At 35.3% G+C, this 24,394-nt stretch overlaps 1 protein-coding gene across 1 annotated transcript in view; it reads left to right on the top strand.

Moving 5' to 3' along the window:
* COG5 (component of oligomeric golgi complex 5) overlaps positions 1 to 24,394 on the top strand; it is a 272,865-nt gene that overhangs the window by 39,665 nt on the left and 208,806 nt on the right. Inside the window, 1 exon segment of the mRNA XM_047754267.1 lies at positions 3,173 to 3,293. Within this exon segment, the coding sequence (XP_047610223.1) occupies positions 3,173 to 3,293 (121 nt within the window).

The following is a 24,394-nucleotide window of genomic DNA, read 5'->3' as shown; positions in this document are numbered from 1 at the left end:
GAGCAAGGCCAGGGATCGAACCCGCAACCTCATGGTTCCTAGGGGGATTTGTTAACCACTGCGCCACGACAGGAACTCCTATATAAATTTTTAAAAGAGCAAAGTAAACTATAATACTTATGTATCTACACTTCAGTGATAAAGTCATAAATAAAAGTAAGGAAGTGATCACAAAAGCCAGAATGGTATCTTTCCATGGGTTTTGTCTCCTGATCTGCATGGTAGTCCTAAGTTCATTTAGCTAATTTTTGTGGTTTCCTTACTCATAATATCTAAATTCACCTATATTTTAAAGACTTGATCTTTTAAGATCAATTTAGATTCACAGCAGAATTGGGAGGAATATACAGATTTCTCACACATCCCTTGCCCCCACACATACATACATAGCCTCCACCTTAATCAACATCTGCCACCAGAGTGACACATTTGTTACAATTGATGAGCTTACACTGACACATCATTATCAAGTCCATAGTTCACTCTTGATGTACATTTTATGGGTTTTGAAAAATGTATAATGACATTTATCTATCATTATAATATCACACAGTTGTTTCAGTGCTTTAAAAATCCTCTGTCTCTTCATTCCTCCTACTCCTGGTAACCACTGATCTTTTTACTGTCTCCATGGTTTTATCTTTTCCAGAATGTCATATAATTGAAATCATATAGTTTGTAGCCTTTTCAGATGGACTCTTAGTAATATGCATTTAAAGTTCTTCCATGGAGTTCCCGTCGTGGCGCAGTGGTTAACGAATCCGACTAGGAACCATGAGGTTGCGGGTTTGGTCCCTGCCCTTGCTCAGTGGGTTAACGATCCGGCGTTGCCGTGAGCTGTGGTGTAGGTTGCAGACGCGGCTCGGATCCCGCGTTGCTGTGGCTCTGGCGTAAGCCGGTGGCTACAGCTCCGATTGGACCCCTAGCCTGGGAACCTCCATATGCCGCGGGAGCGGCCCAAGAAATAGCAAAAAGACAAAAAATAAATAAATAAATAAAGTTCTTCCTGTGTCTTTTCATGGCTTGATATATCGTCTTTTAGGGCTGAGTTACATGTTTGTATTATATTTGATAATAAAAGTCTGAATAAAAGATAAAGAAGAAAAGGAAATTGATTGGAGTGGAGGCAACTATATTAGGAAACCATGAGAGTAGATGCCTTATAGATTATCTAAGATGTGTTGACTGAGGATTTTATTAAATGCTCTCCTGAGAAGATTCAATATAATCTGTTAGTAGACAGTCACTGAGCTTTATTAAAAAGGGGGCTGGAGTGCTGAAAACTGTGTTTTTAAGAAGATAAATCTAGCAGGATGAATTTCAATAAGAGACTGGAAAGCTAGCAAGGAGACCACGGTGTCAAGGTAAAGGTGATAAAAATTGGATTAGGGTGACGACTGTAGGAATAGAGGTAAAGTAACTATTGTGTGTTATGCAACAGAAGTATAGTCACTAATACTTGATGACAGCTTAAGTAGGGTTGAAAAAGAAAAGCATTAGAAGTAAGCTCAGTGATTTCATGTTTGAGGGCATATCCTTTATTGAGAAGGTATTGGGAAATTCTGGAAGGACAGTTCTTGGTGATTAGACTAAACAAGATCTAATATTTCTCCCCATGATGTTTTCATAATCTAAGAGGAATGACTGCTAGGGATTGTACATTCCAAGTAGTACATCTAAAAATGTAATTCTGACAAATGGGAAACTGACAACAGTGGTTGTTTTTGGTGAGTGCGTAGTTGGGACACAGAGTTATAATGGTGATGTTTTTTTTTTGTTGACTTTTTAATCTTATTAATCTGCTGAATTTCTATTACATATTCAGATAATAAAGAAAATTTAATTAAAAGATAAAGATGCCCAGATCTTTCAGTTCATAGAGGGAAATCCTTATTTTGGTGTTCTTTTATTATTTTAAGTACTTCAGACTATACTTACTTGGAAAAGCAGTTAGGTAAATGTTTTTAATACTTGGTTGCCTTTGACTTACATGTTTTGGTAAACATTGTATATTTGTGTATGTTATACATGCATGCGTGTGTGATTGTAGCTGTGGGTGGCTCTGGGGTGTGTGTGTGTGTGTGTGTGTGTATATTTTACTCAGAAAAAAATGTTTAGCTGGAGCTTCATGGACCCTGTCTTCCCAGTACTTTTAAATCTTATTGCTACCAGTTAGGATTTTCCTCCTCAGATGGGAGGTTTCTTACTTCTGAACCAGCTTCAGAGCTATTCAGAGATGGTGGTGATACAGCAGCATAGATGGTCTCTCTTTTCTTTATTATCACTACTGAAGGTGAAAGTCACTACATGTATGTTATTCCATCAGCCTCCCTTCTCATTCTCCACCAGGTGAATCGCCCTAGATTGTCTTTGTAATAAAGTATCCTGAAATACGCAAGTATTTATTTCAATGCCAGATCCAATAGGATAAAGGTAAAGTCCTTGCAGATAGGTAAAAACCCAGTATTGGATCTGGCATTGAAAAAGGGAATAAAGGTGACCTGTAAGTGATAAGAGTTTTTTGTTTGTTTTAATAACTTTCCCTTTTACAATTTGTCACTAATGATTAAAAAAAAAAAAAAACAAACACCTATTAGGAAAAATCAGTAAGGCATGCTTATTCTTTAAGGTCAAATGAAATTGGGAGTTTTAAGTCCATTCCCTTGGGGGCACATGAAAGAGACTAGGATTGAAAACAATAGGAAACAGTAGGGAGCTAAGCAGGTGTCGCACAATGGTTGTCAAACTTGGCTGCACACTGGGACTGCGTGAGGATAGTAAAAACAAATACCGATGCATCGCTTCATAGAGATTCTGACTTAATTGGTCAAGGCTCTGTCTAGCCTGGACATTGGAACTTTTTGAATCTACGCACTTGAATTTAATGAGGTCAAGACTGACAACCGCTGGCCTAGAGAAGAAAAAACTGGTCTAGGACTTAGGGGATGAGTACTTGGGTTTATAGCACGTCAGTCCCAAATTCTCTTTGTTTGTGAAATGATGCTTTTTGAAGACTTGTGATTATTTATGTTTCTGATTGGTGGAAAACAAAAAAAAGAATGAATGATTCAGTCATAAAAAATGAAGGAGTCTTTAGCATCTGGAAAGAATAGACAGATGCACATAGTAATAAACCTTCGTGGATTGACTTGACTTATTTAACATTGCACAGGTTGCCTGTGATTTGCTTCGGAGAATAATTCGAATCTTGTATCTCAGTAAGAGACTCCATGGACAACTGCAGGGGGGAAGTAGAGAGATAACAAAAGCTGCTCAGAGTCTCAATGAACTTGGTAAGTTCTTTTGTTATTGATTCATTCATTGAAGGAAATTTTGTGTAGTTTGGTGATTATAAATAGAACTACGTCAATATTTGCGTAGAGGTCTTACTTAAGATTTCATTTCCCTAGGAAAAATGTCCAGGAGAAATACTGTTTTTTAGAATATAAGTCCCAAGTTGACATTATGCCTAGAAGATATATTGAATTCATTGCTTCATTTGTCATTCTTTTCTCAAACATTTAGAGCAGCCTCTTGACTTCCAAGGGTTTTGCAGACATGGTTTTGACTATTAACAAGTTGCAAAGGTCCATGATAAAGCTGTTCATAATTTTTCAGGGAACATTTTGAATATCTACTGAGTGCACATGGAACTAACACCTGCATTTTAATGAGACTTGGTGGTTTTCTTCTTCTTTCATGGGGTACTCAGTTTTCTGAAGTTGATATGCTTAGTGGAATTTGTACCTTTGTAGGTTCAGAAGGTCTTTGATTATATCCATCTCAAATATCAAGAGTCTACTTATTCTTAGTAATGTGCTCTGAAAGTAGTTATGTCAAAAGGATATCAGAAAGATGTGCATTATATGTTCTTTTTGAATTTTCCTATCTTTGATATTTAAATTACATAGTCATGCCATAATGCTTTTTCCCTGATTCTTTACTTAGGAAATGTAATATCCTTCACAAATCATGCTTCAACAACATTTCAATTTATAATATTTAAATGCATTGCTTAGACACATCATTGGGAATATATTAAATTTGTGATAGTATGTTTGGAATATATTGTATAAAAATTAATTTTCAAGCAGTGAGTAATGCTTCAGTGCTAGATACGGAAATGTAAAAATCCAGTATCGTCTGTTATTTTTTGCTTTATCACATTTAATTTCTGTGCTCCAAAAAATAAACTTTAGGATAATAGAATTATTAAAAACAAACTCAAATTATTCCAAGGTTTATTATGTATATTTATATATTTGTCATCACTGACACTCTTCCATGTTAAAAAAACTGCTAGATTTTGATTATGATTATCATCTCTTTTAGAAACAACAAATGCTATAATGCAAATGATGATGTCTTCTTTTTTATTTTTTTGTCTTTTAGGGCCACACCTGTGGCACATGGAGGTTCCCAGTCTAGGGTTCAAATCAGAGCTGTAGCTGCTGGTCTATACCACAGCCACGGCCACATGGGATCCGAGCCGCATCTGTGACCTACATCACAGCTCATAGCAACGCCGGATCGCCAACCCACTGATCAAGGCCAGGGATTGAACCTGCATCCTCATGGATGCTAGTCAGATTTGTTTCTGCTGAGCCACAATGGGAGCTCCTCTTATTTTTTAAAAAGCAGGCACAATTACCTTTCATAATTGTTGCTGCTGTGTAGAGTATAAACTCATCCTTCCAATGAGACGCTGGCTTTACCCAAAGTTTTATAAGTATTAAATAAGGGCAGGTTGTTGAGAAAGGTTAGTAAATGGTGAAGTTATCTCAAAATGGATTGTGTTAATTTAAATTTTTAAAGCTTTGCAGATTATCATTTTAAAGCCAAGCAGAATTTGTGAAGGCATCATGTCTTCATCATTCACCACTGTGGTTCAGTCTTGGCTTGTTCTGGCATTGTCAATAAGGAGGAGCCAAGAGGGGGATAAAAAAGTGTCTACATTTGGAATTACTATTTTAATAAAAGTAATGATTTTATAATCACTACTATAGTTATACATGTGCAGTAAATGACATTTCTATGATTGGAACATCTCTTTATTATCAATGTCTGTATCTGTCTGGTTATGGTTCTCATTAGAAAGAATAAAATGATGAAGAGTAGCAGGCCCTTGAAATTAGCTTAAAACCATTCTCTCAAACTTGAGAGGTCTTGAGGCGTGAAATGTAGTGACCAGATAAAATACATTGACATCTGGAATTCAAGTATATTCTGAGGTACTTTGGGGAATGTCAGTGCCTGCTAATGGGCACAGATTTCTCTTTGGAGTGGTGAAAATGTTCTGGAACTAAACGGTGGATTGTTGCACAGCCTTGTCAATACACAAAAAAGCCAGTGAATTTTATGTTTTAAAAGGTTGATTTTTTTATTTTTTATTTTTATTTTTGGTCTTTTGTCTTTTTAGGGCCATACCAAGGGCATATGGAGTTTCCTAGGCCTAGGGGTCTAATCGGAGCTATTGCTGCTGGCCTACGCCAGAGCCACAGCAACACCAGATTGAGCTGCGTCTGCGACCTACACCACAGCTCACAGCAATGCCGGATCCTTAACCCACCGAGTGAGGCCGGGGATCGAGCCTGCAACCTCATGGTTCCTAGTCATATTTGTTTCTGCTGCACCAAAACAGGAACTCCAAAAGGTTGATTTTTATTCTACATGAATTATGTATCAATTTAAAATTATATATCAATTTAAAAAATATATTCTGGTATCTAGTGACTATTATCTCATGCTGGTACATTTTCTTTTTTAAAAAATTGGGGTCTAAGTTATATACAGTAAACTGCAGCATGTTGAAAATGTACAGGAGTTCCCATTGTGGCTGAGTGGTTAATGAACCCAACTAGTATCCATAAGAATGCAGCTGCAATCCCTGGCCTTGCTCAGTGAGTTAAGGATCCAGCATTGCTGTGAGCTGTGGTGTAGGTCGCAGACATGGCTCAGATCCCATGTTGCTGTGGCTCTGGCGTAGGCGAGCAGCTTCAGCTCTGATTCGACCCCTAGCCTGGGAACTTCCATATGCTGTGGGTGTGGCCCTAAAAAACACTCACACACAAAAAAGAAAGTGTACAGTTCGGCAAGTTTTGACACCAAACCATCCCCAGTATTAAAATAGTGAACATAACCCTCACCTCCAAAAGTTTCCTTATGCCCCTTGATAATTCCTCCTCAGGCATTTATGGATCTGCTTTCTGTCACTGTGGATTAGTTGGCACTTTAAAGAATTTTATGTAAATGGAATCATACTGTTTGTATGGTTGCTTGTTTTTGTTTGTTTTATTTTGTTTTGTAAGCTTAATTATTGGAGATTGACCCATGTTGTGTGTATCAATAGCTTATTTTGTTTTATTGCTGAGTAGTTTCCCATTATATAGATATCATACAGTTGGTTTATGCATTCACCTGTTGAGGATATTTGAGTTCCTAGTTTTTGCTGTTACAAATCAAGTTGCTATGGACGTTCATATGAGGTATATGTATGGACATTTGCTTTCATTTCTCTTTGATAAAAATGTAAGTGTGGAATGGTCAGATCATGTGGTAAATGTATGTTTAACTTAAAGAAATTTCCCAGCTGTTCCCACCCGAAGTGTATGAAAACTCCACTTTCCTGCATCATTGTCAACCCTTATTATAGTCAATCATCTTGATTTTAGCCATTCTAATAGGTGTGGATTAGGGTCTTGTTTTTGAGTTCACCCACAAAAAATTTACTAGAGCTAATAAAGGAGTTTAGCAAGATTAAAGAATATAAGAGCAACATGCAAAATTAGTTTTATATCTATATACTGTTAACAAGCAATTAGAAATTGAAATTCAAAAATACTGCTTAACAGTAGCATCAAAAACATGAACTATTTAGGGTTTAATTTGACAAGATACATAAGACCTGTACACTGACAACTAGAATACATTGTTTAGAACAATTAAAAAAGACCTAAATAAATAAACCTGTCTATGAAGTGGAAGACTTTATAGAGTTTATTAATAGGCCCATTCTCCCTAAATTTATCTGTATAAATTCAACATAGTTATAATCTGAATCCCAGCAAGCTTTATTAGAAATTGACAAACTGATTTTAAAATTTGTATGGAAATGCAAAGAATCAAGAATAGCCAAAAACTTCTAAAAGAAAACAAAGTTGGACCATTGTCCTACATGATTTGAAGACCTCTATTACAAAGATTTGTAGTAATCAAGACAGAAAATAGATAAGTAGGTCAGTGGAATGGAATAGAGAGCCCAGAAATAGATCCACACGTGTAAGAACAGCACATTTAGTGGAGAAACACAGGCTTTTTCAACAGATGGAACTGGGACAATTGGGTATCCATATGAAAAACAGAACTTTTATTCAGACTTCACTTCATACAAAAACATAACTAAATTCAATGGATCATAGTCCTAAAACTAAAACTATAATTGTACCTCACTTCATAAAAAAAATAACTGCAAAGAGATCATAGTCATAAAGGTAAAACCTAAAACTATTGAATTAATAGAAACAGAACATTTTTTATGATTCTGAATTAGAAAATGATTTCTTAGATGTATCAACCAAAGCACACTTTACCCACACAGAGAAATTTATAAATCAGACATTTTCACAATTTAAAGCTTCTGTGAGTGTTACTGTTAGAAGAATGAAAATAAAAGCTATAGAAAGAAATACTTTCAGGGTATGTATTTAATAAAGAATTTGTGTCTAGAATATATTAAAAAAAAACTTTCAACACTGGTAAGAACACAACCAACCTAATTAAAAAATAGGCAAAAGATTTGAACATGCACCAAAGCAAAAGGTGGATGGCACATATGCACATAAGATACTCAACATTGTTAGGCAGTAGGCTAATGAAAAGTAAAATCATGCTGGTCGGGAGTTCCCTTTGTGGTTCAGTAGTTAACGAATCTGACTAGGATCCATGAAGATTCGAGTTCAATCCCTGGCGTCGCTCAATGGGTTAAGGATCCAGTGTTACCGTGAGCTGTGGTGTAGGTAGCAGATGAGGCTTGGATCCCACATTGCTGCTGTTGTGGCTGTGGCTTAGGCCAGCAGCTGCATCTCGGATTTGACCCCTAGCCTGGGAATTTCCATATACTGTGGATGTGGCCCTAAAATAGCAAAATAAATAAATAAAATAAAATCATACTAGTGTCTTATTGACCGAATAAAAATTATTTAATTGCAGATTATTAGTATGTAATGATTAAATAAAAATACATAGTGCAGATTTCATTATTGTATCATATTGATTTATGGCTTCATTAAATTTGAGACTAGATGAAAATTTAGGTGAGTCTTATTACAAATTGGTAACATTTTTTTGTAAGCATTAGTTAAGATGACATACTTAAATCACACTTAGGGTATTCTGTGTTGTGGTTGTGGGTTAATTGTTAGTGACTTAACATTCTGTGTCAAAGCTTTATTGAATTATCATTTAAAGATCATTTTTTAGAAGTGTAATCAAGCAATAAATTTTAATCAAGCAGTTGGATATGATAGAAAGTATTTTCTTCATTTTTATTGTGTGTATCTGTTCCTGAGTTTTGTAATTTAGTTGCTAAACTGCAGTATATTAACACCATATGTCATGACAAATATGATATATGAGCCGCAACAGGAACTCCAACAGATACCTTTGTTATACAGAGATATGAAATGTTAACTGATGATTTTAAAGTAAACAGCTATAATGGGGTGGAGCTTATAAAATATCCTGCCTGCTCTTCTGATATCATGGCTAATGATATATTTTTTCCCTTTTGCTCTTAAGAAACAGATAATGAATAGCCTCAGGCCACATCAAAGATTTGTAAGGGTAAATAATTTGGTTGTTAAAGAAGACCACTTTTTTTTTTTTGGTCTTTTTAGGACCAAACCTACGGCATATGGAGGTTCCCAGGGGTCAGTCAGAGCTGTAGCTGCTGGCTGCCACAGCTTCTGCAGTGTGGGATCCGAGCATGTCTGTGACCTACACCACAGCTCACAGATCCTTAACCCACTGAACGAGGCCAGGGATCGAATCCTCATCCTCATGGTCGGGTTCGCTAACTGCTAAGCCATGACAGGAACTCCTAAAGGAAACTATTTTTTAGTCTAATCGGGTTTGCATATTCATTTCTGTGCTGATATGTTTTAAAAGCTTATTATGTGCTTATCTCTAAGACTGTTTTAGAGTTATCCTGATTTATAAAGACCATTTGTGATCTTTGGGACACTTGGATGTGCAGATCTGGTTTAGACATGTGATGGAACCTAGTTATAAGCCATACTTAATTTCTAACAAAAATAAGAATAGTATTTAGTCAGGATTTCATAGACATTTCTTGTACAATCTCCTAGTAAGGTTAAGATAGGGTTAAGTAGTTCAAAATATTATTTATCTTTAAACTGTATCCTGAGGAATTCTGCTTGGTCCTCTCTTAAATACTGAACTGTGGTAATTGCTGGATGGAGGGTGAAGAGAGAAGGTATTTTGTTTTTTTGTTTGTTAAATGTGGTTTGGGAATATTTAAGAATAGCCATCTAATTGTTGTGGAAACTTGCCATCTGAAACAGTTGTAGATATTGTAGATATTGTAGAGGGTGTTAGGCTGTAGCAATGAAACTAAAACCTGAATGGAAGTAGCTGGGAAGACTTGTGATGGTAAATGACCTAATGAACAAATCGGGTTGACTGGGCACTTGGAACCTAGTCATTTTAACATAATAACTAGAGCAACACAATATTCACAAATTTTCCTTTTGTCTAAGTAATATTCACCTTACTGACACTTAGAGACTTCAAAACATTATAAAATTGTACCGTAAAACAACATAATTGTTCCTGCTCTGTAGTTTGTAATTAAGAGACAGGAGAGCATAGGCTTTGAAGCCCTCTAGAGTTTAAGTCCCGTTTTTATCCCTCTTACTAATTGTGAATTTTGACAAGATAAATTCTCTCTGAGATTTCAAAGAACCCCTGGGTAGATTTAGTGAGACAAATTTATAGATTGTCTTTGACCATGCCTAGTATATAGTAGGTCCCCCAAATGTTGCTATTCTCTTTTTTTTTAGAAATAGAACTGAAGGATGAATTTACATACTATTTTGAAGGTCACATTGCTTATACATTGTCATTGGTGGTTGTGTGTTCTTATGTGTGCAAAAATGCTGTCTTTTTTGTTTTTCCTTAAAAAAATCATAGGATGTAAAGTACATTTCTCATGCATTTTTTTCTGGTAACAATATTGAAATCTTACTATAAAGATTTTCAAGTTAAATTTGGGTGCTGGTGTAGAATAAACACATTTAAGTGAAAATCAAGTCTCAGATACTGAGACAAGAAAAAAACACTTCTTTAAGGAACTAGAGTAATCAATCCATAGTGGTTTTTTTTTTTTTTATTACACAACTGCATTGAAAATGCACTTATTATGTTTTAAATAAAATTTTAGAAAAATGATAAAAGCTGTTATTGATTGCTCTGTGGCAAATATTATGCTCCACATTGTATATTGAGGCCTCACCACGGTCCCCTGAGGTAGATGCAGTCATTTTACAGATGGGGCAACAGAATCTGGATGAGATTAAATCATGGTCCCAGGATTACACAGCTATTAAGAAGTAGACTTGTACTTGCAATTATTATTTATTTCTTTCACTTGTACCTAGTGCAGATGCTAATGAGCTCCAAAGTATGAGACTAAAGAATTGTGTGAATTTGGGACTTTTGCAAATTGGGGTAGAGGCCAACAATATTACTTGTTAGTGGAAGTTGAAAGACCCATGAAACTTAAAAAAAAAAATTTTAATATAATTGTTTCTCTTTTCCTCCATTGATGCTGACTGCATTTTTCTTTTGAGATAAGAGATTGGTTTAGGATTTAAATTGTTCATTTTGAGTATTCCAAGAAAATAAAAATATGCCTTAGATAGGGGTTTGTATTTTGCTTCTGATTATTTAAATATATTCTAGAGAACATTTAAGAGTATTAAATCAGCATTATTTAAATAGACTTCGGAATTCCAGTTGTGGCTCAGTGGGTTAAAAACCCAACATAGTGTCTGTGAGGATGTGGGTTCAATCCCAGGCCTGTTCAATGGGTTAAGGATCCTGTGTGGCCGCAGCCTGCGGTGTAGGTCACTGGTGCAGCTCTGCTGCAGCTCCCATTTGACCCTTAGCCCAGGAACTTCCATATGCTGTGGGTGTGGCCGTAAAAAAATAATAATAAATAGACCTCATAATTTAACATTTTATTGAAGTGTAAAAAGATGCACAATCTCTAAGTATACAGCTTAATAATTTTTTTTTTTTAGTTTTGATTGCCTTTCCGAATTAAAAGTACAAGATAATAGTTGAAAACTTTAAAAAGGAACCTACCAAAGGCTGAAGAAAGCACAATTAATGTACCATCTTTCTGGAGTTGCCCCGGGTTTTTTAAATGAAAAATGTTAAGTTTCATGTATTTAACGTTTTTTTTTTTCTCTCTTTAGGGCTGCACCCACAGCATATGGAGGTTCCCATGCTAGGAGTCAAATTGGAGCTGCAGCTGCTGCCTACATCATAGCCACAGCAACATGGTGTCTGAACCGCATCTGTGACCTACACCACAGCTTGTGGCAACACCGGATCCTTAACCACTGAGCAAGGCCAGGAGTTAAACCCGTATCCTCATGGCTACTAGTTGGGTTTGTTAACCTTTGAGCCACGACAAGAACTCCATGTTTAACATTTTAACTTTGGGAAAATGCAATAGTTTGAATGTTGGATGAAGAAATGAGAAAAATGCTATCTACCATTATGCTAGTTTAAAGTAAGCCAAAAAAATTAAATAACTATGGTCTTTTAATCTTTTTAAATCTACAAACTGTGGCAAAGGAATGAGTAGTTCATAAAGTATGCTTATAAGGAGTTCCCACTGTGGCTCAGTGGAACTTCCATATGCTATAGGTGTGGGCCTTTAAGAAAAAGTATGCTCATAAATGAATGTGACATAAAACTAAAGAGAAACAAGACCTGGATATTGACAAATTATCTCAGCCTGGGCAGTATCTATGAGGAAAATGTCTGTTTTAAAAATATTTTGGTGACCAGTTAATTTGACTTTCAGAGGCTCAGTTATATTTAGGTTTCATTTAATAATATGATTTTTTCTTTTTTAAGGGCCTCACCTGTGGTATATGGAAGTTCCCAGGCTAGGGGTCAGATGGCAACTGAAGCTGTCAGCCTACGCCATAGCCATGGCAACACCAGGTCTGAGCCATGTCTGCTACCTATACTGCAGCTCAGGACAACACTGGATCCTTAACTCACTGGGTGAGGCCAGGGATCAAATTCTCATCTTTGTGGACACTGTGCAGATACTAGTTGGGTTCGTTACTGCCGAGCCACTACAGGAACTCCTAATAGTTTTTCTTTCTTTCTTTCTTTCCTTCTTTCCTTCCTTCCTTCCTTTTTTTTTTTTTTTTGTATGTAGTCTTTTGAGGGCCATACCCGTGGCATATGGAGGTTCCCAGGCTAAGGGTCTAATCAGAGTTGTAGCTGCTGGGCTAAGCTACAGCCACAGCAATGCTAGATACAAGCCGTGTCTGCAACCTACGCCATAGCTCACGGCAACATCTAATCCTTAATCCACTGAGTGAGGCCAGGGATCGAACCCGCAACCTCGTGGTTCCTAGTTGGATTTGTTTTCTGCTGCGCCACAACGGGAACTCAAATAGTTTCTTAATTTGTAAAATTATTCTAACAATATGCTACTTGTGAAAACTAGGAAATTCAGGTATTTATTAATTGCTGAAAACTAGACAGTGTAGGTTTAGTTATCTCCTATGGATTCATTTTGAGAACCCTCCCAATTGCTTTCTTGTACCTTATTAATCTATGATACATACACTTTTGCACTTAATATTATATTATGGGTATCCTTCCATGTTAATAAACATAAATCTGTATCACTTTAATGGCTGGATAATATTCAGCTGAAAACTTTCCAATAATTTGTGTGAATAGTCTAGTGTTAATTTTACCATTTATGTATTAATTACTAATATAGCTATCCTTTGATGACTATGCTTGGAGATACACTTTTGCATAATTATTCCCTTGCTTCTTTAGGATAAATTTAAGAAGTTGAATTTCCTGGTCAGAAGTTGTATTTCAAATTTTGCTTATTTCAGAATGAGAAAATACCTACAACTTTGTCATAACTAATGGACATGAGCATTTTAAAATTATTTGCCAGTCACATGTGAAAAACAATATAATGACCTTTTTTTTTTTAACTTATTCTAATTTGCATTTGTTTTTGCTGTGTTTGAACAGTTTTGTGTTTGTCTTTTGTTTTTCACTTTGAGTTACTTGTTCTTGGCCCATTTCCTATTGCTTTGTTGGTTTATAGGTATGTTTTTTTTTTAAGATTTTAATTTTTTCTATTATAGTTGATTTACAGTGTTCTGTCCATTTCTGCTGTGCAGCAGAAGTGACCTAGTCATCCATCCATATTTGTATATATTCTTTTTCTCACATTATCCTCCATCATGTCCCATCACAAGTGATTAGTTATAGTTCCCTGTGCTATACAGCAGTAATCTCATTGCTTATCTATTCCAAATGCAATAGTTGAATCTACTAACCACAAACTCCTAGGCCATCCCACTCCCTCCTCCCCCCTCCCAATTGGCAACCACAAGTCTTTTTCAAGTCCACAAGTTTGTTTCTTTTCTGTATATAGGTTCGTTTGTGCCATATATTAGATTCTACATATAAGTGATAAAATATGGTATTTATCTTTCTCTTTCTGACTTCACTTAGTATGAGACTCTCTAGTCCCATCATTGTTGCTATAAATGGCATTATTTTTTCTTTTTTATGGCTGAGTAGTATTCCATTGTGTGTATATGTACCACATCTTTTTAATCCATACATCTGTTGTTGGACATTTAGGTTGTTTCCATGGCTCAGGAACTGTGAATAGTTCTGCAGTGAACATAGGGGGTGCATGTATCATTTTCAGTTAAAGCTTTGTCCTGATATATACTGGGAGTGAGATTGCCAGATCATATGATAATTATGTATTTAGTTTTCTGAGGAACCTCCATACTGGTTTCCATAGTGATTGTACCAATTTACATTCCCACCAACAGTCAAGGAGGGTTCCCTTTTCTCAACACCTTCTCCACCATTTGTTATTTGTTGACTTGTTAATGATGGCCATTCTGACTGGTGTGAGGTGGTCCATCATTGTAGTATTGATTTGCATTTCTCTAATGATTAGTGATGTTGAGCATTTTTTCATGTGTCTGTTGACCATCCATATATCTTCTTTAGAGAAATGTCTGTTTAGGGCCTCTGCCAATTTTTCAATTGGGTTGTTGGTTTTTTTGCTGTTGAGTTCTAAGAATTGTTTGTATATTTTGGAGATTAAGCCCTTGTAAGTTGTATCATTTGAAACTATTTTCTACCATTCTGTATGTTGTCTTTCTGTTTCTTTTTTTAAGGTTTCCTTCTGTGTAAGAGCTTGTAAGTTTGATAGGTCCCATTGGTTTATTTTTGTTTTTATTTCTGTTGCCTTGGGAGACTGACCTAAGAAAATATTTGTATGGATAATGTCCTAGAATGTTTTGCCTATGTTCTCCTCTAGGACTTTTATGGTGTCCTGTCTTATGTTTAATGTTTAAGCCATTTGAGTTTATTTTTGTGCATGGTGTGAGGGTGTGTTCCAATTTCATTGATTTACATGAGGCTGTCCAGTTGCCCCAGCACCACTTGCTGAGAAAACTGTCTTTTTCCCATTTTACCTTCTTGCCTTCTTTGTCGAAGATTAATTGACTGTATGTGTCTGGGTTTATTTCTGGGCCCTCTATTCTGTTCCATTGGTCTGTATGTCTGTTTTGGTACCAGAACCACACTGTCTTGATTACTGTAGCTTTGTAATATTGTCTGAAGTTTGGGAGAGTTATGCTTCTGGCTCGGTTTTTTCCCTTCTGGATTGCTTTGGCAATTCTGGGTCTTTTATGGTTCCATATAAATTTTTGGATTGTTTGTTCTAGTTCTGTGGAAAATGTCATGGGTAATTTGATAGGGATTGCATTGAATCCGTAATTTGCTTTGGGTAGTATGGCCATTTTAACAATATTAGTTCAACCAATCCAGGAGCATGGTATATCTTTCCATTTCTTTGAATCGTCTTTAATTTCCTTGATTAATGTTTTATAGTTCTAAGCATATAAGTCTTTCACTTCCTCCCTACAGTCAAGTCTAGGACCAGATGGCTTCACAGGTGAATTCAACCAAACACACAAAGAAGAGTTTACATCCATGCTTCTGAAACTTTTCCAAAAGGCTGAAGAAAGAACACTCCCAAAGATTCTGTAATGCCACCATCACCCTGATACCAAACCCAAAGATACTACCAAAAAAAGAATATTATAGGCCAGTATCTTTGATGAACATAGACAAAAAATTCTCAGCAAAATTTTAGCCAACCAAATCCAACAACATATAAAAATGATCACACACCACAACCAAGTGGAATTCATTCCAAGTTCACAAGGATTGTTCACCATATGCAGATCAGTGTCATACACCACATTAATGTAAGAAAAGTAAAAAACCACATGATCATCACAATAATGCAGAAAAAGCATTTGATAAAATTCAGCATTCGTTCATGATAAAAACTCTTACTGGGAGGGTATTTTCACATAAAGCCACTTATGACAAACCCACAGTCAATAATAAAACTCAGGGGAGAAAAGCTGAAAGCCTTCCCACTAAAATCTGGAACAAGACAAGGATGCCCACTCTCACAACTTGTATTCAACATAGTATTCTAAGTCCTAGCCACAGTAATCAGGTAAACAAAAGAAAATAAATAAAAGGTATCCAAATTGGAAGAGAAGAGGTAAAATTGTCACTGGATGCAGTTGACCTGATACTACATGTAGAAAACCCTAAGGACTTCACACAAAAACTGTTCGAACTGATCAGTGAATTCAGCAAAGTAGCAGGATACAAGATTAACATTCAGAAATCATTTGCATTTCTGTATACTAACAATGAAATATTAGGAAAGGAATATAAAAATAAAATACTTTTTAAAATAGCACCCCCCAAAATAAATACCTAGGAATAAACCTGACTATAGGTGTGTATTTTTTATGCAATAGAGGTAACTTAGCTTTACTTTATAAACTGTAAGTATGATTCCCAGCTTTTTTTTTTTTTTTTTTAATCTTACTGTTTGATTTTAAGTGCTGTTTCCTTTCTTCAGCTTTTCTGGGGGTATGTGCTCCTTTTCCTTTGAGGTCCAGTGCTTTTCATATCTGCTGTTCCTGTAGTTATATTTTGCCTTGTGATATTGATGTTGACAGATTGCCACCACTTTTGTAAGTGCATACAACCCAAACCTTTTATGAAACGTTTAAATTTGGGCAAGTGAGGGCTTAAGTGCTATTACAATGAGCCTTATAAAAGCGCTTTTATGATAACACATTTGCTTATGGTAGTAACTAGTATTTTATGGTTATTAACTCCTCTACAATTTCATCTGGGCATTTTGCGATCTGCCTACTAGGTCCTGTGACACATGTTATTCATTAAGTTTTTAGAAACAGTTCTGTAGTTTGAGGAGTTAGTTGTGTTGTAGAACCAGTGAGTGTGTTCGTTAATATAAATGATACTGATAAAAGAATAAAAGTAAAAGCTTCTCATTTCTAATCCCTTGTGTTTAACAACAGTGATAAAATATTTATGTGATGTCTTTTATCATGTAGTTGAAAGCAGTTTTTTCATTTTCATTCATTATATCAGTTCAGACTGTATCTTTGAATCATTGGTAGTTAGATGACTTAATGAGGATTAGAAATTTGGGGCAAAGTAGATTTATCTTAAAGTAAGTTGAGTGCTTTAACTTGTCATTTTATTTTATTTTATTTTATTTATTTATTTTTGTCTTTGTTGTTGTTGTTGTTGCTATTTCTTGGGCCGCTCCCGCGGCATATGGAGGTTCCCAGGCTAGGGGGTGAATCGGAGCTGTAGCCACCGGCCTACGCCAGAGCCACAGCAACGCGGGATCCGAGCCGCGTCTGCAACCTACACCACAGCTCACGGCAACGCCGAATCGTTAACCCACTGAGCAAGGGCAGGGACCGAACCCGTGACCTCATGTTTCCTAGTCGGATTCGTTAACCACTGCGCCACGACGGGAACTCCCACATTCTTCTTCTTCTTCTTCTTCTTCTTTTTTTTTTGGTCCTCTTGTCTTTTTAGGGCTGCACCACGACGGGAACTCCATAACTTGTCATTTTAGAGTTTGCTAACAACCATCTCTGTGCAAGGGCGGAATCCCATTTTCCAGATGTTGGTCTTTGCCTCAGCTCAGACGTGGCTCAGATCTGCTGTTGCCGTGGCTGTGGCATAGGCCAGCAGCTACAGCTCTGACTAGACCCCCTAGCTTGGGAACCTCCATGTGCCATGGGTGTGGCCCTAGAAAAGACAAAAAAAACCCAAAACAAAACCCTGTCTTATTGTCAGTTGGAAGTGCCTTATCTCTCTTGGAACCAGTCTGATCAGCCCCATAGATGTGTTCAAAATGGTTACAATTCACTGTTGTAATATTCTAGAATCTATCCTTGGATTAAACCAGAATTATAGGGGTTTTTGTACCTGGACAGTACTGTATTACTCATTCCCTTATAATTCTTTTACTGACTTTTCCTTTAGTTTGATGGCATTATTATACATTGAGGAAAATTATAATGATCAGCCTTATGAAAATCCTTGTCTTTTTCTATAAGGTTGTTGTGTTTTTTGCATCTTGAAGGACCTAAGAAACAACCGTATGAGACTTTGATTCTCTTTAAAGTTATTATAGAAACATTGCTTATATATTCTATACCTTCTGAGAAGATCCATGAAAGGCAATGCTTTCTGGTCTCAGTATTAAGATTAGTTTGTACTGAAGTTCCCTGGTGGCCTAGTGGGTTTAGGATACGGCTTTGTCAGTGCTGTGGCTTGGGTCACTGCTGTGGCGTGTGTTCGATCCCTGGGCTGGGAAGTTCTGTGAGCTTGAGCACAGCCAGAAAAGAAAGAAAGAAAGAATGGTTTGTACGTTGAAAGAGCTAGAGGATGTATATTTTATTGATTTGTTAAGAGTCATGTAATCAACCCCTTTTCTATCTGACCTAAAAGAACACATAAGGAACAATTTTTGACTCACTTCTTGTAAGAATTTAAGACTTAATAAGTGTTTTGCATTTTTATTTTATACTGGGATTACTTTTAATTTAACTTTTTCATTCTTTTCATCAAAACCTTATTATCTTCTCTTGCTCCTTTTTCTTTTCTCCCTGAAAAATTGGTGGATGTGTATTGGTAGTGTGCCTTGTTTAATACCTCTCAGAAATATATGACATAATTGCTTTCATGGAAGCAGCGTGAGGAAAATGACCTCAATCCCAGACAGACTCAGTTCTCCTTTTTTATCTTATTTGATGTTTCAGGGTTTGATAATGGTTATAGCGTTGATACTGGTGGCCCTGACAAGAATGACAGCACTTTCTACCACTCGCTGGTGGAAGTACAAAGCTGTCATGCCTGAAAGCCATGGATACAGCTTGTAGAGGTCTGTAAAAAATGTGTGAATAGAAGGGTAGAGATACTTAGAGTTGTTTTCCCACATTATTTTCTACATCTCAGTACTTCTCTGTTCCAGATGTTTGCAAATTATTAGACTGTTATTTTATTCTACTTCTTATAATGTCATATATATTATCATATTACTGATCTGACCAGTCTGCTGACTGGATTTCTTTTTTAATCCTTTTGTTGTTTTGAATGCTTTTTAGAAAAAGTCAGTCTTCAAATTAGTTTTCTTCTGTGAATTCTAACCCACAATTCTGTGTTCTCTTTGTATTTCTCTAAGAGCTGAGTATCTCTGAATATTTTAGATCCTTTTCGTGTCTTATTGGAGTTTAATTATCTTGTAGTTCTCATTTACCATAGGATCTGATCTTCCTTTTCCCTAACATTATTACTAGTCATCTCATGTTTAGCTTTCTTGAGTTCCCCATAGGGGGCTCACATTCAGGAGTACACACAGGCATCCATCTTTGAGATGTAAAGAAAATGGGCACCAGAAGTTTTCCCTAGTTTTTAACTTTCTCATCTTACTGAGTGGAAAGAAAAGAAAAGAAATAGATTATTTTATGGTTTTGCTCTTGCTTTTAAACTCCATTTAGCAAACTACCCTGCTTCACAGTTTGACAAATTACCTTTCTTACCTTTTTGAAGCTATTTAGTAGAATAGTAAAAGGTTTAAGTATTTGATATTTTATCAGTATTATTTTTTGTGAACTTTGCTGTATTTTTTTTAATTTTTGAAAATTACTTTTATGCAGCCATTACGAAGAATGAAGGAGATATAGTTGGATGGATATTTATAATAAATTATTAGGAAAGAAACAAAGGGTGATATTTATATTTTTTTATGTTACCTTGGAATTTTCCCACTAAGTGTTCATAATTTTTTGTAATTAATAAATTACTAGGAGTTCCCATTGTGGCTCAGTGAGTTAAGAATCTGACACAGTGTCTATAAGGATGTGGGTTCAATCCTTGGCCTTAGTCAGTGCTGCAGCATGGGTCACAGATGCAGTTCAGATCTGGTGTTGTTATGGTTGTGGTGTAGGCCTCAGATGAAGCTCCAATTCGACCCCTAGCCTGGGAACTTGTCTATGCCATGGGTGAGGCTGTTAAATAGGAGAGAAAAATTGCCAAAGAAGAAAATACATTTAATGTAAAAATCGAATAAACTAATATGTAAAATATAAATTAAAACATCAAATTTTCATTTTCATTTTCAATAGTTTGTAATAACTAGAAGAATAATGTTACTTATTTTACTTAATTGAATTTTCTGCTTTGCCAGAAATTCTTTTTGTTATCCATGTACTCAATACAAAGTGTAGTGAAAAAGTACTTAGAATATTGAGGATAGTCTGATTTCTTGTGATCCTTTTTATGGGCATCATTTTTAATTTTTTAATCTCATATCAGTTGTCTTACTAGTCAGTTGGCATATCATAATGATTTTACCCTCACCTTGCGTCTCACGTCTGTACGCTCTTTTGCAGAGCTACTGCCAGCACTTTTTGCCAGGCTTTTAATTACCTTTCAGGGTGATATCAGCAGCTTCCCATCCTGTTTTACCCAGCCAATAATTTGCTTTCTCAGCTTCCCATTTCTTTGTATTGCTCAATCAACTCTTTCTACAAATTGCTGTTTATGTATTTATTTAAGCTCTTTTTTTTTTTTTTTTTGGCTTTTGGCTTTTGGCTTTTGGCTTTTTTAGGGCTGCACCCGCCACATAGGGAGGTTCCCAGGCTAGGGGTCTAATCGGAGCTGTAGCTGCAAGCCTACGCCACAGCCTTAGTAACGCAGGATCCGAGCTATGTCTGCGACCTATATACCACAGCTCACGGGGCAACATCAGATCCTTAACCCACTGAGCAAGGCCAGGGATGGAACCTGCAACTTCATGATTCATTTCCGCTGCGCCACAAAGGGAACTCCTAAGCTCATTTCTTATTTTGTTATTCCCCTACTCCGATTTCTGTGCTGGCATTTGAGGCCTTCTGTCTTTTGGTTCTAATTTCACTTATCAGATCAACTTCTCACTACTCTATTTTCTTTTAAAGAGAACAATATACTGTTTCCAAAATGTGCTTTAATGGCTTTCCTCAACAGCCCTTTTGTTTACATTGTTCTTAAGTGCAACATAATTCTTAAGTCTGTTAAGAACTTTACTCCTTTCAAATAATATTTGCCACGTTCTACTTTTTAAATAGATATTACCATACTTTTACTACCTTGATTCTAGATTTTAAGTTCTGAGGGTAATATATGAACTTCTGACATATAAGTATCTGCCGTAATGCCTTTAACTTTGTAAGAATTCAAATGTTAATTGAATTACCAAGCTTATTACTTAAGTGTACATTCATAAAATATGATAAAATTAAAAGTTTTATTGACTTTGGAAGTAGTCTTGAAATAACTGTGTTGAATAAATCCCTACTAATAAGCACTTGCTTTCTTATACTTCTTAGATTTTTACCTTTAAATCTAATCTCAGTGAAAAGAAGAGCTTTATTTTTTTAATGTCTGAATAACTGAGGTTTTTGTATAATTTTATTTGGGGGATTAAAAAATAGATCACTTACCTAAAAGTTGACTTATCATGGGTGAGAAGTACAGAATAATTATGAATGGCATTTTAAATAATGGCATAATTATAAATCTTTTTATACTATGTTCGAACATCTGTTGGGTACTAATTGGTAGAGTGAATAACAAGTTCCTTAAATTACAAAATAAAAGAGAATATAACAGTTCTTGTTGAGCTCATCTTTGTTTAGTCTTTAAGAAATAATAGTAATTCTATAGTTTTGAAGAACTAACTCAAGTAACTGTATAGAAATAGATATCTATATCTGATTTATGGCAGATGGGTAGAAAAATAAAATTTTAGGAATGATACCATATTGAATTACTGTTACCTCTGTTGCTTTTGCATTAAAAAATTTCCTTCCAACATGAAAAATTAGCATTAATGCTTTTCTGGGTAAAATTATTTCATGTAAAAATTTACATGTTGCGGTAAAGGCCATCGTAAGAAAAATATACATATTTCACCTTTTCATTGAACAAACATTTTTTTAAAAAGTTGTTTGAACGTCTCATTCTCTCTCTGAGCTGCTTTCAGCTGGGATCAGTAATTGCAAACATATTTGTGACTTGTTTTTAAAAGCTGAATTTTAACAGAAATATTTCGGTTTACGTGTTACATATTATTTAACACTAAAAAGCTTATGAGAGATTATCTGGTAAACTGAATGTTCTTTGTTGTAAATCTGGTGGGCGCACTTTTGTCTATTGAAAAGATCATTACATATAGGGCAGAAATCTTGCTGATTTGTCTGTTTCAGTGTCAAGTGTGGAAGTAGTAACAATTTAAAGGACAGTTGTATAACATTTGCCGTTTATTCCTTATTTTGTTATATTTCTTATTACAGAGAACAAGAGGGCATGAAAACAGTTTAAGCAAATTTATTAGAAAAATGTTTTTTAGGAGTTCCCGTGGCTTAGCGGAAATGAATCCGACTAGTATCCACGAGGACGTGGGTTCAGTCCCTGGCCTCGCTCAGTGGGTTAAGGATCTGGCGTTGCTCTGAGCTGTGGTGTGGGTTGCACACGCGGCTCAGATCCTGTGTGGCTGTGGCATCCGGTGGCTACAGCTCTGATTCAACCCCTAGCCTGGGAACCTCCCTATGTGGCGGGTGTGGCCCTAAAAAGCAAAACAAAACAAAGCAAAGAAAAATGTTTTTTAACTGAGTTCTTCAGCACGTTTATAGACTTAAAGGTTAAAAATATTTAAAACACAAAGGATTTTTCTTAATGTGAAAAACTCCTTTTCTAGGGAGCTCCCTGGGGGCCTAGGACATTAAGGACCTGGTGATGTCACTGCTATGGCATAGGTTTGATCCCTGACCTGGGAACTTGCACATGCTGTGGGTGTGGCCAAAAAAGAAAAAAGGAAACTTTTCTAAAAACAGTCTAATTTTTATTAAGATTATAAAACTAGATATTAAAACTTTAATTAAGCTAAGAAATCTAAGTATAAAATTAGTTTAAAAATGTTATTGTCAGAAGATATTCTGTACCAAATAAATTAATCAAATGAAAAATTTCTTAGTATTTTTATGGAGTCTTGATTTCTCTTTAGGGTTTCAAAAAGTAAGTCTTACTTAATGCTACATTTTGTCAAATTGAAACATTTCTTTAATTCCATAAAAGAGCACAGAGTAAGGCAGAAGGAAAATGCTTCTCTGCCAAGATTTGACACTATGTTAACATTATTATCAAATATATATCACTATTAAATTTGTCATGTAACTTCAGTGAATTCAGTGCATGGTGCTCATTTCCCCAAGGGCTAAAGTATTCAGCAAACTAGATTGGAGGAATTTCATTTATTTATACAAAAGTGGTATATTATTAGGTTATTTGACATAAAAATTTTTTGTTTAAAAATGAGTTGCTTTAGTGAATACAGTATGAAAAAAAGAATAAAGTATTGTCCAATTAATCAGTTATAAGGTAGCAACTATTTGCCTACTTTAAAAAACTTATTGCTGTTTTTCAGATATAGTGATAATTAGTACTCACTGATAGGTTACTGGATTATAATAATTGGAAAATACTTGTTTGATATGAAATTCTCAAGCCTGATATCTATGGTTCAGATTGGTAATTTCATAGTTTTCTGACATGAATTGAGGATTGGAGACAAAATGCTTTGTAAGTTAAATTAAGTGTTATAGAGTTAAAAAAAAAAACCCACAATATTTATTCCCACTTTAATGATTTTCAGAGTTCAAAGAACTACTGTATTTTGAGACACTCAGTTCTGATAGTGTAAGAATATTTTGTAAACTGTATTAGTGTAATGGTGCTGTGTATCTAAAATTAGAAATAGTTGGCTTTTCTAAAATGATACATAAAGTCTTTTTTTTTCCCTTCCTTGTATTCAGATTTTAATAGTTAACCTCTGTTAACCAAAAAGTCCTACATGAATACAGTTAGGATGTTAGTTTATTTTAATGCACTGGTTTTTACTGATATACTCTATTAATCCAGAGCATTTGGCTTAGACACAACCAAAATGAGGAAGGAGAAAAGAGGCTTTAATTTTCTTCCTTCCTCTTACTGTCAGTTTATTTGTGTATGATCAGCATAGTGCCCTCAATCTTAGAAAAATCAATCTCTTTTTCATAATATACCTCAGTTTCAAAGTTTCCCTCTCTTGCACATACAGGGTTGTTTTTTGGTTCTTAAAATCCTGATACATCTACAATTTCCTGTATTCTAAAAAGGATAAAATTTCATTTTTTTGATATATCAAATACTGCAGCAAGTAGACATACTAGGGAAACTAATATAGTAGTATAGAAAATCCTAGATCATTTTGATTGTTTGGAACCCATAATTTTGGTTTTTCTGTTAAAATGCTATTCCGCTTCTCAGCATATAAATATAGTTTGTGGCCTAGAAACAATACACTTAAAAAAAAAGCAAGAATACTTGTGTCAGTTATTTTAAAGTTATACACTGTTTTAAGGCTATGTATTTATTCTTTAGAAAATATGACTTACATGAATATCTTCTGATGGACATAATATTGACAAAATATACACGATATTATCTTAACAAACTGCCATGCAACAAATACATTAATGAAATTGAATATATATGACCTAATCTAATCTTGACATTTACATTGAAAATTTACAACATAACCAGTACTTAAAATGTTTTTCTTATATTTGGC

Source organism: Phacochoerus africanus, chromosome 11 (assembly GCF_016906955.1).
Source record: "Phacochoerus africanus isolate WHEZ1 chromosome 11, ROS_Pafr_v1, whole genome shotgun sequence".
Lineage (NCBI taxonomy): Eukaryota > Metazoa > Chordata > Mammalia > Artiodactyla > Suidae > Phacochoerus > Phacochoerus africanus.
Note: the sequence above shows the minus strand (reverse complement) of the source record. Positions and strands in the feature narration are given on the sequence as shown.